Raw genomic sequence first — 18345 nt, forward strand, 5'->3', positions numbered from 1 at the left:
ATTCTCCTCAAGCATTTGTAGATTTTATCCATCCTTTAAAGTGGTCAGTATGAATGCCTAACAAACAGACGAAGGTAAATACTGGACATTATTTCACATGAAAACACACAATATACTGTGAACATATATTTAATGTGAAATTATACAAAATAATAACAATGCTAAGGAAAACAACTTACTGTCTCAAAAAATATTTCCATCATACGAGTTCTCTTTTCTTCTGCACTCAGTCCTTTTTTCTTTGACTAAATCATGAAAGTAAAAAAAAAAAAGTAAATGATATATATACATTTGAAACATTACACTTTAAAACAACTTGGTGTTAACCATTATCTACAATGTTATGCATGGTCTTGTCTGCTATCAACAAGTTTGACACTCCTAGAGGCAGGCCTCACTCTTGTGTTTGTCTGTGCGTGCGTGCAGGCATGCACCAATCTTGAGGTTTGAACTCAGAGCCTGGGCGCCGTCCTTGTTCGAGTCTAGCACTCTAGTACTTGAGCTACAGCTCCACTTCTAGCTTTTTTGGCGCTTAATTGGAGATAAGAATCTCATGGACTTTTCTGTCCTGGCTGGCTTCAGACTTTGATCCTCAGATCTCAGCCTCCTGAGTAGTAAGGATTACAGGCGTGAGCTGCCAGCACCCACCCCGCTGTCTCACACCTCGTCTCTGATCTCATCTGCTTTCATCAATTTAATTAACATGTGCTGAGACCACAGATCTTTATATTTGGCCCTGAGTATGCTCCAGAGCTTCAATCTCATGTATCTACCAGCCTGCTGGACAGACTTCAAACTGAGATCATCAGAAATGAACTCTTCACTCCTACGCCTCCTCCCAAACCTGCTATTCTACATCTTAAGTCTCAGTTACACATCATCTTTTTTACCTGTGCCAGAATCCTAACAGTCATCCAAGGTGCTTTCATTTCTTATTTTTCTAAAAGCTTCTGGTTTGTAGTTTACATTTGATAGCCCCAATGCAACATTTGGTTTTCCTCTGACACTTTGCTGTTCTTTCAGTATGCCAACCATATACACAGTTTGAGAGCACGTGATACATGGACACCCTCAAAGACCCCAGTGTTCCAGCACTTGTACCAGGGCCCTTCTAGCTCATTGCACCCATATCTTTCTGTGTTGGAGCACTGCGATGGTCCGGTCCTTCATGAACAGTTTAGTCCAGGAAGCCAAACTGGCCTCACATGATGTGTTAACTCCAAAAACATACGCTTGAAGCTCTAGGTTGAGGGGAGTAAAGTTTGCTGTGTCTTGGTTTCATTCATTACTAAAAGCTTGGATCGATGAGCAATGTCTGACAGGGGTGATGTGGGCAGGTTGAGTATAGGGACTGCCTGCAAGCTGGGGGTTCAGGAGACGTGGTCTATGTTCTACCCTTGCCTTAGGTGGCTAGTCTACTACCTTGGCGGTGTGGTCTCATTGGCCAGATGGCTGAAAGGCCATCTGCAGGCCACAGTGGCTTCCTTATAGCCTGGAAGGAACAGGACAAGTCCCAAGTGAGAGGGAGCCTGTCAGGGCAGCCCATGGAAGGTCTGGTAGGGGGTCGACATGTTGTAGGCTCCGCTGGCATGAGCTTCTGAAGTCCGCCATGTCACAGAGGTGATAACAGCTGGCTGGGCCTCAGTTACAATATACAGACATTTTAGGGTACTCACGCAGAAATGACCTTAACCTCTGCTCTGGATAAATCCTAAGCTCCAAACTAAAAAGGATGATCAGAAACCATGTGAATAAGGACAATCTTAATCAGCTTCCATTTCTTTGCTTTACATTCAACCAGTCACCAACTTCTGTCCATTTACTCCCTATTTCTCTAATCTAGCCTGCTTGGTTCTCCTCTGTTACCTTGGTTCAGACACTCATTATCTGTCTCCTGCAATATTTCTCCATCTACATAAAGCACACCTTCTGTGGTTTTGGGGGAGGAGTGTCAGTCATGGGGCTTGAACTCAGGACCTGGGCACTGTCTCTGAGCTTTTTCGCTCAAGGCTAGTGCTCTATCACTTTGAGTCACAGCACCGCTTCCAGTTTTCTAGTGGTTAATTGGTGATAAGAGTCTCACAGACTTTCCTGCCTGGGCTGGCTTTGAACCTCGATCCTCAGATCTCAGCCTCCTGAGTAGTTACGATTACAGGCATGAGCCACCAGCACCGGGCTCTTTCATTCTTAATTCATATTCCTACTTCAAGAAAACAAATTTGACCACAACTCTGCCTTACTTAAAACCTTTCAGTGGTCCCAACCGTTACAAATGCCAAGCACTACACATATAAGGCCCTGTATCACCTAACTCAGGCCCACTTCGTACTGCTCCGTCTTACCATGGGAAAAGTTAGGTAACTTGGGTTGTAATACAAAAGCTACTTGCAATTCTCTACACGTATCACACTATCATCATTTTGTGACCTTTAAAAAATATTCTTTTACCTAGAACACCTCTCCCCTGGCCTATTCAGCATTGCACAAAGTCTCTCAAGTTTAGCTGAAGCACTATCTTGCCAGAACTTCTTGAACTGAGCTCACAAGTTGTACATGTGTTTCTAGGACATGCTTTCATCAAATCATTGACTACAATGAAGAAACAGGGATGTTGTTTAGCTGTCTTTCAGCAGACTGAAAAAGTTCTTGAGATCAGGAATTGCCTTTGCCTTCCCGGGGGTGGTGGTGGTGGTGGTGGTGGTAGTTGGTGGTGGTGGTGGTGGTTGTAAGCTATATTAGATAATTGCAGATATCAATGCCAGCCCTGAGTTTCAGGATCATGTATCTAAGGCTCCCAACTGTAAAATTTGAGGCTACACAGGTTCCCAAGCCCCACACACCCACCATACTCCCATACATATAATCCAGGGTGAATTAATAATAGGGCATTCTGTGATAACCATCTATGGCCTTCCTTGCAGAGTGAAATCAGAGAAATCTCAAGCAGGGAGCCAAGTTCCAGGATGCCATGTAGAGCTGTTTTCTAACTCTAACCCTAGAGTGGAGAGCTAGAGTCAGAGAGTCCTGCTTCATCCGGTTTCCCACAGAATCTGACACAAGCAAGCAAGAAAAGTCACACTCGAGAGAAGTTTCTTCAGCTCATTTCTAAACACCAGTGCATGTCTCCCCATCCTCACAAGCTTCGAAAATGTCGATGCCTAACCCCACAATATTTGTCCTTTATGAACTGAAGCAGAATCTGAGATGAGCCCTGGGCAGGCATACTTTTAAAAATCCCCAGGTCTTTAACTGGACCCCAGAGCTAAGAGCCCTGCTCTTCTCATTCTAGAATCCACATGTCTGTATGCAAGCAAGTGAACATTACCACTTCAGTTTGTGGCAGCATCAGATCCCAAAGTTGTATAAAAAAAAAAAAACCCTCCTAGCATTTATTATAAATATTACAGACTGTAAGTATGTTATAAACAGTTTCTGGAAAGCCTCCTGTTCTCCACAAGAATATCCCTCCTTTACCCCCCAGGACTGGGCATGGTGGGTATTGTAATTCCAGCTTCTTGAGAGCTGGAGATGGAAGGCCCCAAGTCTGAGGCCAGCCACAAATGTATATATGTATGTATACACACATACACAAGAACCTGCCTCCTGGAGTAGATAATCCGGAATCCTAGCTCCTGGGGCACACAGCTTTAGAACAGCTTTCAACACTCAACAGATATACAAGTTGTTTGAGATATATGAATGAATTGTACCAATGATTTATATTTTTTTCAGGCTCATTTATTCATCAGTCTTTTTGCTGACAAGACATATTATTAACCACACTAGTATACTATAAAGGCCAAAGTTAAAATAAGGTAAAGGATGCTATCTTAATACTTGTATTTAGAAATATCCTCCCAAATTAATGAGTACTTATTTAATACTTAAAACTAGGGCAAACTGATAGCATTGAGCTGGGGATACCTTCAAAACAGTAAGGAGACAGATTATGCTCCTAGTTAATCAAAGTATTTTAAACCACTTCAAAAACTAGGTATCAGCTGGACACTGGTGGCTCATGCCTATAATCCTAGCTACAGAGGAAGCTGAGCTCTAAGGACTGTGGTTCAAAGCCAGCCTGGGCAGGAAAGTCTGTGCAACTCTTATTTCCAATTAACCACCAGAAAACTCAAAGTGGCACCATGGCTCAACGTGGAAAAGTGCTAGCCTTCAGCAAGAGAGCTTAGGGACAGTATCCAGTCCCTGAATTCAAGTCCCACAATGGACAAAAACAAAGCAACAACAACAACAAACCCAAAACTCTGAGTGTCTAATAAGGAGCTACATACAATAAATAGGTACAGAATTTCTATCAGCTCTGTTGATTGTTTGCAACAAAATTGTTAAGAAAATTGAAGAGTACATGTTTGAGAATAAAAATTTGAAGAAAAAAAAAAAAGAAAATTGAAGAGTAGATGTTATCACAGAGTTCTACATTTCCCAGTTCCAAAAACAGAAGCCTAGACTTAACATGTACCAAACAAGCACAACCAAATAGAGATTTATTAACCCACAGGTAGGAAAAGAAGTCAAAACCTAACATTAAATGAACTGACAGCTCATCATAAAAGCAAGCGTGAATACCTTTGTCTAAAGGTTTGTGGTCGTTTCATGCTTCATTATCAGAAACGTGGAAAGAGTTAATAGCACAATAAATCATATGATGAGGTGGATTCATAAGAGAATTCGGCACAAGCACAAAAGGTTCCTGTAATGCCCAGATTTTATGGCACCCAAAGACAACCATCAGAGTCCACAGCCAAAACCAAACCACAAGGGTCGTTTATTACGAGTTCGAACCCGGACCCCTGCACACTCGTTGCCAGTGACGCTGAGAGGCCCCGGGGAACAATTCCAGCACAGTTTTTATAGCTGGGTACAGGGAAGATGAGGAAGACCCCTGGTTACAAGTACACGATTGGTTGACATTTGCCCTAGTTTACTGGTCCCCTCAGGATTGGCCTGGGTTTTCCCCGCCAGAAGGCCTTAACCTTGGGGTACAGATTCGGGTGGGCCTCCAGGAGTGGTCACGTAGCCACATTCCTGGAGCCAGATGGTTCTCGTCTCTTGTGCCCAGATCCAGGCCGGGGTCTGAGACCTGGCACTTAGTCATGTCCAACCTTGAGTGGGCTCCGGGCGGGGACAATTAATCACGTCCCGGGCCAGATGGCCGTTATCTCCTACAGAGTTCACAGAGGGGTGTGGGGGGGAGGGGCGTGTGGTTACAGAGTAAGCTCTAGGAAGACTGCTGGTATTTTTCCACTTTACAGAAGCGAAATAGCTGTTGGGGCATAATGGTTATAATTCTATTCTCTACACTCTTCAGTTCCCAAGCTGAAGATGGCAGGGTTCTCAGGTCGTCAGGTAAGTTACAACCAGCTGGCTCTGGGAGCAGAAATGGGATGACTCTGAGCCTCCCAGCCCCCACCCCGTAGCAGATTCGTTTGAAGTCTGGGGCTCCCGGGGCCACCTTAGGCCCAGGTGGCTTGGGCTGCCAACTCGACCGCAGGGAGGCCGTTATCAGTCATAATTACAGCTGGGCAGGGAGCTTCCACGTAAATAAATACCCTTCGAGTTGATGTGGGAGGGGGGGCGCCCTTAGCCGGGCAAAATAACGGCCACTTAACTAGATGAAGATATTAACACCTGAGGACCCCCCCACTCCCCGCCCCCCCCCCGCTAAGGAGCCCTCGGTGCCCCGTCAACCGCGGCCGAAAGGCCGGCCTTGGACTCGGGGAGGCTGGTGAAAAGCGATCGGACGGGGAGGAGGACGCGGGGGGCGGGGGGGGGAATCCCCGCGGGGTCCGCGAGGCGGGGGGGGGGGGGGCGGAGGGAGGGAGTTGTCCGCCCTCGGTCTAAGGCGCACGGGTCGATGTGCCGGGGTGGAGGTTTTCTCCGGGGGTGGGGTGGAGCCCAGGGCCCGGCAAGCTAATAAACCACCCCGGCGGCGCCCAGCCCTCCTCCCTCCGGCGGGCGGGCGGCGGCGAGGAGAGCCCGGGCGGCCCGCTCCAGACCCGGCTCCCCGAGTCCCGCTGCACGGTATGTGTGTGTGCGTGCGTGCGTGCGTGTGTGAAGGGCCGGCGGGCCGTCCGCTCCGGGGCGCCGCCCGCACGCACGCTCCTCCGGCTCCGGACGGGCCTGCGCGTCGGGCACCCGCTCCCGGAGGCGCGTGGAGCCCCGAGTTCTGACAGAGCCGCGCGGCCGGGGTTCTCGGGTCACGTTCGCGAACGTCTCCAGCGCCCGGACCGTGGCCCTCGCTCTCGCTCTCGCTCTTACCATGGTGCGGGCGGCGGGCCTCCCGGCGGCTGGGCGGGCGCGTGGGGCCACCGGCGGGGGGGTGCGGGGGGAGGAGGCCCGCGCGAGGGTTGAATTTAGGCGCCAATTGCGACCCGGGGGCGGGGCGGCGAGAGGAGAAAGTCCGCCAGGCGTTTGCGTCCCCGGTAAGGCGCGCAGCGACCCCTGGCGGCTTGGCCGGGCCGGAGCCCGAGGGGGCGGGGCCGGAGCCCGAAGGGGGCGGGGCTATGGGCGGGGCCTGGTACAGGGGCGGGGCCCAGGCCGAGGGGACCTGGCAAAATAGCAAAGTGGTTAAGAAGCGAGATGAGAAAAAATAGAATGTTCTGTACTGCTAGTGAGAATGTAAAAACGGTGTTGTCACTCCGGGAAGCTAGAGGGAATCGGAAGCATGTGGTTATACAAAAATCTGAGCACAACAATTCACAATAGCCAAAATATGGAAACAACCCAGATGCCCCTCCACAGATGAATGGATCCAAAAAGTGTGGTACCTATACACAATGGAATACTACATAGCTATTAGGAATGGTGAAATATTGTTATTCGCAGGGAAATGGTCAGAACTCGAACAAATAATGTTGAGCGAGACAAGCCTAGAACACAGGAAACAAAGGGGCATGATCTCCCTGATATATGATTGTTAAGAAAGGGTGACAGAGAGACAGTAGAGACCAGGTCTGTGAAACCAAAAACTGCTTGTCAAATGGTATTTCCCACAGGATTGGGGCAGCGATCCAACAGTATGTAACTAAAACCAAACAACTACTCAACATATAAAGGTCAAAAATTGGCCTCTCAGGGGAATACAATAGCCCAAAAGCTATGTATGTACGTTCATATAAGACTACTGTCGACATATTGTCTAATATCAACATTACATTTAAAGCCCTAGGTGAATTTTCTTGGGCTTGGCCACGTGGCTACTGTATATGTTCTTGATACATTGTGTATTGTATATATGTCTACCTGACCTAGGGAAGGGAAAGAAAAACAGGGCGTAAGATATCACAAGAAATGTACACACTGACTTACTATGTAACTGTACCCTTTTTGCACAACAACTTTTCAAAAAAATTGTGCTCAATTAATAAATAAATTAAATTTTTAAAAAATCTGAGCACAAATACCCACAGCCATTAGTCAAAAAGCAGAAATAAAGCCGGGCACCGGCGGCTCCCACCTGCAATCCTAGTTACTCGGGAAGCTGAGATCTGAGGTGCAAAGTAACATTCAGCACAGGGGAAGAAAATAGACACCAAAGGTGTCACTGTTCATGCGTGGGCAGGCCCACTCGTGTCAGTGGTCGCACGTGGGTTGCCACGCGTGTCGTAGGTCTCCCGTGGGTTGGCCCAATACCAGCAAACACACATTAGGGAACTTTCCTACTCATTCCCCTGATGATGCCAAATCGCATCTTCAAATAATGACAGAAACCCAAGCAATGGCTCTGGGCCCTAGGAAACGGAGCTGAGCTGTGACACTGACACATACACACACCCTGCCAAATTTCACAGGCTCTCCTGTGGGATGACACACGCAGAGCCATTGCTTGGGTTTCTGTCATTATTTGAAGATGCAATTTGGCATCATCAGGGGAATGAGTAGGAAAGTTGCCTCAGTGAGCTTACAGGATGCTCATCCCACTAGCAAACAAAGACCTTGTATTTACGCTTGTCCAAGTTAAGACAGAAACTGTGGTGAACTTCCCATCCAGAACAATCACTGAAAAGTCACATCATAAACTCTAAAGCAATTCAAATATTCCTTTTATGTCTCAATAGCTTTCACCCCCAAAGTTACAGTATTAAAAAAGATTCAAATGCAGAAATAAAAAGGAAAAAATTTTCATCACCAGGGGATATTTTATCATCATCATATTGATATTGATCATCATCATGATGATGATCAATCTAATTTCTCGGCAACTTACAAGCAAAAAAAAAAAAAGCCATCCAAATATATACCCTCAGGTACGTGAGGATGGACTGTCCTCATAAAGCAGGATTCTTTAAAGGTAGTTCTAAGATATAGTCAAATTACCTTTAAAAACCCGTTAAAAACACCTCAAGAAGTATAGTACCGCTTTTTTAGTGTGTATATATACCATCTGGTGCATTAAGTTCTCTGCATCCTAAACTGGAAAGTTTTAGGAAAGGAGTTCTCTAAATAAAGCCAAGAGCTAGGAGAAAGTGATCCCATTAAAGACAAAATGACCTTCAGGTTTGCAGAGGTAGTGTGAGTAGCCTCTCAGTAGAAACACAGATTTTTTTTACGTTTTATTTTGCATTTATTGCCTCCAGCTCTGCTGTGATGAGCCTTTGCCTCGCATAGAAAATGTGCTCACAGATCACGTGCATAGGCAGGCCTACTATCACAGCACCTCATTCCCAGTGCTTTTCTTTTAAAACTTCAATCTGATCTCTAAGTGTGTGTGTGTGTGTGTGTGTGTGTGTGTGTGTGTGTGTGTGTGTGTGATGCTGGGGATGGAACTCAGGGCCTTGTGCATGCTGAACAAGTGTTCTATCACTGCTGGGTTAAATTGCCAGCCAGCAATTCTGGTTGGTTACTGAGTGCCACTGGAGATAAGTTAAGAGACCTGACAGTATGAAGCACCTTCGAAAAGGCCAGAAGGCGCGCTGTGGTTCAAGTGGTAGAGTGCTAGCCTTGAGCAAAAAGAAGCCAGGGACAGTGCTTAGGCCCTGAGTTCAAGCCCCAGGACTGGGTAAAAAGAAAGAAAAACAAGAGCCCAACCTAGAGTCTTTTGGTATCTTCACCAGATTGTACAATAATCGCTGCCATTCAGCCTTTTCAGCCCCAAAGAAACCCTGTACCACATGACTCTCCCCATTGCTGCCTGTCTCTGGCCTCTGTCTCCTTTCTGACTGTGCATTTGCTGGCTCTGGACATGTGGACATTTGTGTGACCTTTGGTGTCTAGTTTCTTCCCCTACGCTGAATGTTACTTTGCACCGTGATCCTCAGATCTCAGCTTCCTGAGTAACTAGGATTGCAGGTGGGAGCCGCCGGTGCCCGGCTTAATTTCTGCTTTTTTACTAATGGCTGTGGGTGTTTGTGCTCAGATTTTTGTATAACCATATGCTTCTGATTCTCTTTGGTTTTGAAGAGCGTAGAGAATAAAATTGTGACCATTATGCCCCTAACAGCTATTTTGCTTCTGTACCTTTGCTTGCTAACCCATGGGGAAGTGGAAAAATACCAGCAGTCTTCCTATAGCTACTCTGTAACCACACGCCCCCCCCCCCCCCCCCCACACACACACCTCTGTGAACTCTGTATTACCCGAATCTGGGCATTGAAGATAACGGCCCGGGACTTGCTGGAATTGTGCTCGGGGCCTCTCAGCATCACTGGCAATGAGTGTGTGTGTGGGGGGGGGGGGGCGTCTGGGTTCGAATTCGCAATAAAACGACCCTTGCGGTTTGGCTTTGACTGTGGACTCTGATGGTTGTCTTTGGGGGCCTTGAAATCTGGGCATTACATTTGGTTCCCTGACCGGGAACCCCCAGACCCACCAGACGCCTAGTCAACGGGTTGCTGAAAGCCGATCGGTAAGTGAGCCGGCTCTGTCTGTCTCTGTGTTGTCTGTCACTGTCTGAATCTGAATCTGAGTCCGAATCTGACTTCTGGGGAATCTGAGACTGGCGAATAGTCCTGGCAGACGCGCCTATAAAGCTGCCAGTGGGCCGGTGGGAGACGTCTGCCGGATCCCCCCAGAATCTGGGGCTGTTTTCAGCCCGTCTGGTCAGACACGAAGTGAGAGTTCATGCCTGAGTCTGGTTCTGTGTTCTGGGGCTGTTTTCAGCCTGTCTGGTCAGGCACGAAGTGAGAGCATGCCTGAATCTGTGTCTGTGTTCTGGGGCTAATTTTGGCCTGTCTGGTCAGGCAGCGAGTGACAGGGGGCCCTGCCTGCATTTGTTTCTGTGATCTGGGACTAATTTTGGCCTGTCTGGTCAGGCAAGGAGTGGCAGCTTTGCTTCTGTGTTCTGGGGGAGTGGCCTGAAATGCTGAAGCGTGCCTGCGAATTGTCCTGTGTTCTGTGTTCCCTAACCAGTTTCACTTGCAGATTCACCCTGGCCGGTGAAGGAGGAGAACCTCTGCTCCCGTCCCCAGGGGCTGAGAGGCACCTCTGCTGAATTCTGTCCTTCCTGGGCGCCCTTCTCCTCCTTTTCTTGTTTGTCTTTCTGACTCTCTGCTTTCCCTCTCAGATGGAGCAAACCCAGAGCACTCCTTTAACTCTCTTACTTGATAATTTTAAGGATGTTAAGGAAAGAAGCTATAACTTGAGTGTGGAGATAAAAAAAAGAAAAAAAAATTGCTTGCCTATATTGTTCTGGTCTGGACTGGTCTCTGTTTTCTGTATCTCCCGAATGTGACAGACGAAATGGGACAGACTCCCTGAACCCCCTGGATTTATGTTTAGCTCATTAAGAAGATTTACAGGCGACAGCTCACAATCAGAGTGAGTGAGTGTCCACAAAAAGAACTCTGGGGGACCCCCACCCAGCCTCCTTAAGCAGCAAATTATTTGGTGTGCTAAAATGTTTTGTTAAAACTATCAAGCCCTGGAAAATGAGGCTGGAGAATGCTACAATTATTTGTTAAAGGTTTTGTCTTAAAATCTGAGTGTTGCAGGAGTAAGATTGACGAAATACCTCTTGCCACTAAAAAATGTACGGCCGATATTTATTTTGCGCGCTTTAAGATCTTTTAAATATGTATGTGTGTGTGTGTGTGTGTGTGTGCATGTGTGAGTGTGAACATGTTCAAAACTGTAGTATGATGCAAAATTAAGTTTGAGTTTGAATTCAAATGATCATCAAGTCTGGGCATTACCAAATGTTTTAAAAAACAGAAACTAGAGTGGAAAAGGATTACTCAAGGTTCTTTAATTAGCAGTCAAAAAAAAAGTGGGTATCTTACTAAATTAAGATTTAATTTAACAAAGGGCAAGCTGGTGTGAATTCATCAAGCCCTATGGAGTCAGGATGGAGCCAATAGAGGGCTTTCTTTCATCTCTTTGTTTTCAGGTAAACATTGGAAACCTGGCGGTAAAAATAAATGATTTGACTAAAATTTCTAAAACTGCCCCTTGAGAGGTACTAAGTTAAAAAGTTGATTTACATGATGTGATTTGATTCCTGTGCTGTTTTTGCAATTCGGATGTATTGAAAAAGCAAAGATGCTGAGACTGAATTTCTTGTGTATGTAATTCTGGTGAGCACTGATAAAAGTACTTTTGTTACAACTGATTTGGGTATTAGTTTAATGATTCAGGTACTGAATTTTATGTGTATACTGTGATGTAATAAGTAAGACTCCTGGGGCTGGGGATATGGCCTAGTGGCAAGAATGCCTGCCTCATATACATGAGGCCCTGGGTTTGATTCCCCAGCACCACATATACAGAAAATGGCCAGAAGTGGCGCTGTGGCTCAAGTGGCAGAGTGCTAGCCTTGAGCAAAAGGAAGCCAGGGACACTGCTCAGGCCATGAGTCCAAGCCCCAGGACTGGACAAAAAAAAAAAAAAAGTAAGACTCCTAACTCTCTTAAGTTACATATGATCAGGCAAGTATATATATATAATGAGGATGACAGTAAACTCTCATTAACTCTCTGTATGTAGAAAAAAATGGCAAAATGAGCTAATGTTTCTCACTAATTTATTGGAAAGCTGAATGAATAAGTATTTCTAATTTTGTAATTGTAATTAATTGTAACTCTTGCATTATGAAAAAATTGTCTTTTGAGTTTAAAGGTAGCTGGACTAAAGGGGAAAAAAAATGGCTCTTTTAAACAGGCAGCCAGGAGGCTGGATGCTTCCTGGGTTTCAGAGCTCTCAGATGCAAAAAAAGGCTGAGGCAAAGGTGTAAAAGCCTTGACTTTAAAGGCTTTAAAATACATTTCTAGATAAAGAATTTGAGAAGCCAGAGCGCTAAAGAGTAAATATTAAAGACTTTAAATTAAAACAAAATGCATTTCAAGGTAAGAGATTTGAAAGTAAAACTTGTCCTATATGTTTGTTTTAAGTTGGATAGAGGAAAATTATGGCTACCAAAATGAATGTTTAATTGCCATCCCAGTTTGTTTGTAGGTTTTTTGGTAACAATTTCCAGCAGGCCCACAGAGAAGGACAAATGATTCCTACTAGTTTGTCAAGATCTAACATTGGCCCTTAGTAAGTTCCAGGTAAGAGCATGCTTAAAAACTACTTCTGTGTGGACCGCCTTGTTGCTTTTAATTAGAGTAAAGTGGCCTCTTGTAAGACTCATTGATCTGAATCTGCAATGTGTGGCCAGCCCGGGCAGAGAAATGTCCCGGTGAGAGTTTTCGTGTCCAGTTGGCCAGCAGAAATGCTGGGAACAGCGTTGTGAGTCGCTTTGAGGCTCCAAGTGGTAGGGTGCTAGTCTTGAGCTGGAGAGCTGAGGGACAGCACTCAGGCCCTGAGTCCAAGTCCAGTGACAGACCAAGAGAAATGCCAAAGGTGCATTTATACCAGCATGGAAAATCACTCCTGGGACAAAAGTGATGGAGCATCCAGAGGCAGTAAACCCCTGCTTGGATGGCAGAGATGGTGTCAGATCCTAGAGTCACTCCTGTTTGGCCTTTCAAAAGTTAATCAGAGCCGGGAGGTCCTAGAAGAATAGTTCGTAAGCATGCCTTTCTAATGCCCATGTCTGCCTACTTGCTAGTCATCTGTGATAGTGGATAGTAAAGGTAAGTTTGTCAAATGGGAGGATAGTTTAAAAGTCCCAACCTTCTGCATCTGTTCAAAGCCTTAACTAGTAGTGAATTTTGAGCTGGTACACCTGTTCAGGAAAAAAGCTTGTAGACCTGAGATTGTATCCTTATTGATATCTGCTAAAGGCCTGCAAAGGTAATGTAGACATTTTGTAGACCACCAGAGATCAGTTCACCAGCCAGTCAGGAAATAGCTTTTACAAACTAGAATGTTAAAAGGCTAAACTGTGGTAGCCCAAAAAGAAGTCTGTATAGTTGAAAGCTAAAATGTTGAATGTAATTTCCAGTTTGGAGTAAAGCTCCTAATGGACATCTGATCCTGCAGCCCCTTGGTAAAGTAAAATCAAATTATAGATTCCTGGCGAGGTAAGGTCAACGTCCCTGAGTCAGCCTGAAGAAGTTACAGAAGATGGATGATCTTCGCCCATCAGCCCCCCTCCCCCGCTTTAGGACCAAGGGACCAGAGTTGTTTTTGGGAAGATGAGGCAGGATAGACTAGAGGCATGGAAAACAGAGGTAACAGTATACAGAGACTGCACTTGTGAGAAATGGTTACAGGCCAAGCCTTCTACGTTGGCATATATATATATATATATATATATATATATATATATATATATATATATTCCCAGCCTTATTGGAAATACTAGGAAATTTGACTACAGTTAGGCTTTAGGTTAACTTGGGTTAAGCTTCTCTAACCAGTCTTTGGAGAAAGTTGCAGGTAACCTAGCAGAAGGTATGACATTCTACTGGAACCACTGGGAGCCACTGCTGCGTGACACCACCATGGCCCTTGCCCATTACATTTGAGTGAGGATCAAGGAGAGTCTAACAGTCATCTGGAAGAATCTATATCTTCAGATGGGACTCTTATCACATGCAGCTGATTTCTGCTGGAAAGTGCTTTGGATCTGCTAAAACCAAAATTTTGGGGGGACATTCTTGAGTTGACTGGAGTTAACTAGCTCTATTGAAAAAATTGGATATTGTAAAAAATTTTCAAGCAGACTGGCCTGCTGCTAAATTCAAAGCATGTATGACAGGCTGGAGAGTCACTTCCAGGCAATGCCTGGGGTGGGAGGGGTGTCCAAGAGTATTAAACTATGTCCAGATGGATTAGGATGTGACCTCAGAAAAGAGAGGGAGGTAACTGCCATCAGGTGTGTGCCAGTTACCAAGGTAGCTGGACAGAGATTTAAACTGCAGGGGGCATCTTCATGGAGCCCTCCTGGGGGTGGATCTTACAGATGCCACTGGCCAACCTTAAAACTCTAGCAGCAAAGAAGCCCCAGGAAAGAGGAAAGTTAGTATAGAAAGCCTTGGAGAAAGGGATAAATGGTCTCCTCTGGATAAAAAAATGGATTTAAAAATTCAATTATCACAGAATGTTCCAGTAAGTCGCTGATGGCATGAGGAAGTAAAAGATGATGTGAGTGGGGATATGTTAAATTTTACTTTAGAGAGAAAATTGGGGGAAAACAAAAATGTTTCCTTTAGATTAAAGGTTTTGGCATGTTAAAAGTAAAAAAGACAATCCCTAGAAAGTTTGAGTATGTAACAAATGGTGTCAGTATGTCTTAAAATTAGAGCATATGAGTAAAGTTGGTATGTAATCAAATTGGCTATAATATAAATAGGGTCAAAATTGGGACTTCGGTGTAAAACTATGTTTGTCTGTACCTGCATCTGCAGGGCTAAGGGACTTGTGTGATGTCATCTAAATGTTAACCAGAAAGATCTCATGTATCTTTAACTACTTGATTCCCTTGCTAAGATGGTTTTGTATGTAAAGCCTGGATTTGCTCATATGTAGCCTTAGGATCAGATTTGGGATCCCCTCCCATAATTCCTAACTTGCAATCGCATTTGTTAAGAGCTTTTATCCCCCCTCAGAGCCCTATAGCAGGTCCACCAAGAGATCTGGCCCAAGCCAAGGGCCCTTTATGAGACTGGACTTCCTCCTGAGCCACACCCGCTACCAACTGAGTAAAGCGCCACCACAAGGAAACCTGGATGACTGGAGCCTGTGGACTCATTCGCAGTGAGAGAGAACATTCTACCCTGGTGGCACAACAAAGGCCGTGTACCAAAAGATAGACTTGGCTAACTATACCTTGCTAGGCCTGCTATGTATGGTTGGTGCTGCCATAGCTAAGGAGAGAGCCTAGACACTCATAAACCCTACCTATGGGTGGTCCAGTGACTTGGGGATGAGCTACTGTAACTCCCCTGGCCACTATTATTACTCCTATTGGAGTCATGAGATCATGGCCCCACTGTAAAAAACTTTCAGTTGTGACCAGACCCTTGTTTGTGATTATGCTTGTCCTGATTATAGGACCCTGTATTATTAATAAGTTAGCTGCTTTTTGTTAAGGATAGGATTAGCACAGTACAACTCATGGTTCTTAGAGCCCAATACCAACCCACTGACGCTAAAATTACACACTCGAGTATGTAAGATCCAAGAGTGGCTCTTAAAAGTTCAATTGAAAGGGGGGAATGAAGAGCGTAGAGAATAGAATTGTGACCATTATGCCCCTAACAGCTATTTTGCTTCTGTACCTTTGCTTGCTAACCCATGGGGAAGTGGAAAAATACCAGCAGTCTTCCTATAGCTACTTTCTAACCACACGCCCCCCGCCCCCCACCCCCTGTGAACTCTGTACTACCCAAATCTGGGCACTGGAGATAACGGCCATCTGGCCCGGGACATGATTATCCGCACCTGGAGCCCACTCAAGGTTGGACATAACTAAGTGTCAGTTCTCAGACCCTGGCCTGGATCTGGGCACAGGAGATAGGAACCATCTGGCTCCAGGAACGTGGCTACGTGACCACTCCTGGAGGACCACCCAGAGCTGTACCCCAAGGTTAAGGCCGTCTGGCCCATACGTTCGGGGGGAAAACCCAGGCCAATCCTGAGGCGACCAGTAAACTAGGGCAAATGTCAACCAATCATGTACTTGTAACCAGGGGTCTTCCCCAACTTCCCTGTACTTGTCTATAAAAGCTGTGCTGGGATTGTGCTCGGGGCCTCTCAGCATCACTGCCGGGTTCGAACTCACAATTAAACGACCCTTGCCATTTGGCTTTGACTGTGGACTCTGATGGTTGTCTTTGGGGGCCTTGAAATCTGGGCACTACAGTTTCCCAAAGTGACACCACCATTTTACATTCTCACTAGCAGTATAGAGGCATTCTATTTTTCTCATCTTTCTTACCACTTTCTATTTTCTGTCATTTCAAATCTAGCCATCCTTTTGAGTATGAAGTGGTTTTGCCTCATGGCTCAATTCGAATTTTTGCAGTGATTAATGCTACTGGGCTTTTTCATGAGTTGCTTCGTTGGCAAAATGCCTATTCCAGGTTTTTGCTTGTCTCTAAAATTGGGTTGCCATTTTGTTGTTGGGATATAAAAGCTCTTTATTCTTTTTTATTCAGACATAATGTTTGCACATCTTTGTGGGGTTACATCATGGTAATCCAATACACATGTACAGTGTGTAAAATCATACCAGGTTATAAGCATTTCAATCTCTCAGTCATTTTCATGTTGAAAATTTCAATCTGTTATTTTCTCATAAGTTTGAAATACAGCTGAGCCTAAGAGCTCAGGCGGAAAAAATAGCAAGAATTGACGAATGGGGTGTAAGTGCAGTCCTCTGCAGTGGTATAGAGTTGCAAGGTCCAAATCCCAATGTCTATGAGATCAGTATCCATACACCAAAGGGACTATGGCATTCAATAGTAAATGAAAATCTCTGTTACGTGGGAAGGCTACAGAAGGAAGAAGGCCTGAACAAGAGGCCTTGCATTTTCATTTTGCCTTAGGTAACATAAAGTATAAATCTGGTCCTATTTATTGTCACTAATTAAGTAGAATAAGACTATAAGAAGAGCTTTTTTGCAGGAAAAGGGTGCTAGGTGTCACCCTAGGGACTTGCAAGCTAAGCAAGTGCTTGGAGGGCTGGGGATATGGCCTAGTGGTAAAAGTGCTTGCCTCGCATACATGAAGTCCTCGGTTCAATTCCTGAGCACCACATAAACAGAAAAATCTAGAAGGGGCACTGTGGCTCAAGTGGTAGAGTGCTAGCCTTGAGCAAAAAGAAGCCAGGGACAGTGCTCAGGCCCTGAGTTCAAGCTCCAAGACTGGCCCAAAAACCAACAAACAAGCAAGTGCTTGGATATTTTTTGTTGTTGCTTTTTCTGCTTTATTCACTTGTGACTATAAAAGCAGTTCATACTATTTTAAAGAGTCTGGTCTGTTTTACCAACCAGACTGTAAGTTTTCCTGCTTGTCTCCTAACAAGACAGTAACAAGTTCTTTCTCCCTCCATGCTTCTTTCAGCATAGTGCTGGGACTGCCTGGAAGTGAAAGCCTAGAGGAGCACTGTCTTGGGATGATGGCTTCCCTGGAACCTCTGAACATTGAAGACGTAACGGTGAACTTCACCCCCAAAGAGTGGGACCTGATGAACGCAGCACAGAGGAAGCTGTGGAGAGATGTGATGTCAGAGGTTGCCTGTCTGCTGGAGTTCATCGGCACTTCCATTCCACATGGCAAAGATGGCCATCTTTACATACAACAAGTCAGCGGTAAGGTCCACGTGACCCCATCAGTGCAGAAATCTCTTTATCTGCAAGACTCACTTGACAGGAATGACTCGACAGAAACGAAGACTCACAACTCGTCATTGACACAGAGTTTGCTAAAGGATGCCGAAGACATCTCCTGTGTTAGCCTACACCGGGGAGAGAACCACCATGAATATTCACGTACTCCTGAGCACCTGGAACACAAAGAAATTGATCATCTAAATGGCAATGGCATTATGAAGAATTCCTTAGACATTAGTCAATGCAGTAAGTCTCTCAAGGAAAACAGACAGTGTGACTGTGGTCTATGTGCTAAAGTCTTTGTTGAGAGCAATGAATGCTGTAAACACAATGCAACTCACACTGGAGGAAAATCACATGGTTGTAGTTTGTGTAGGACAGCCTTTGTTCCTTCAACATTCAGTCACCATACGACTGCACAGGATGGAGACAAAACGTGTGAGGATAGTGACCTGGGGCATGTACTCGGTCAACCCATGGAGCTCAGTTGGCAGGATGGAGGAGACACTAGCCAGGAAGTTGATGACAGCCACCTGTGTACTGCCCCCTCCATTCATCCAAGTCACTTCCGGCAGCAGGAGCACATGCCCACTGGAGGAGGGGCAGATGAAGATTCCCTCTGTGTGTGGGAAGCGATCACTCAGCTGTCTCATTCTGGAAAGCAGGAAGG

General features: G+C 45.5%; 1 protein-coding gene across 1 annotated transcript in view; it reads right to left on the reverse strand.

Annotated features, from left to right (window-relative positions):
- Mnd1 (meiotic nuclear divisions 1) overlaps positions 1–6279 on the reverse strand; it is a 37894-nt gene extending 31615 nt beyond the window's left edge. Inside the window, exons 1-2 of the mRNA XM_048333549.1 lie at positions 6139–6279; positions 180–239 (exon numbers count right to left, since the gene is read on the reverse strand). Coding sequence (XP_048189506.1) covers positions 180–239; positions 6139–6279 — 201 coding nt within the window. The remainder of the gene's footprint in view (positions 1–179; positions 240–6138) is intronic.
- Between the last annotated feature and the right edge of the window lie 12066 nt (positions 6280–18345).

The sequence above is a fragment of the Perognathus longimembris genome, chromosome 24, assembly GCF_023159225.1.
Source record: "Perognathus longimembris pacificus isolate PPM17 chromosome 24, ASM2315922v1, whole genome shotgun sequence".
Taxonomy (NCBI): Eukaryota; Metazoa; Chordata; class Mammalia; order Rodentia; family Heteromyidae; genus Perognathus; species Perognathus longimembris.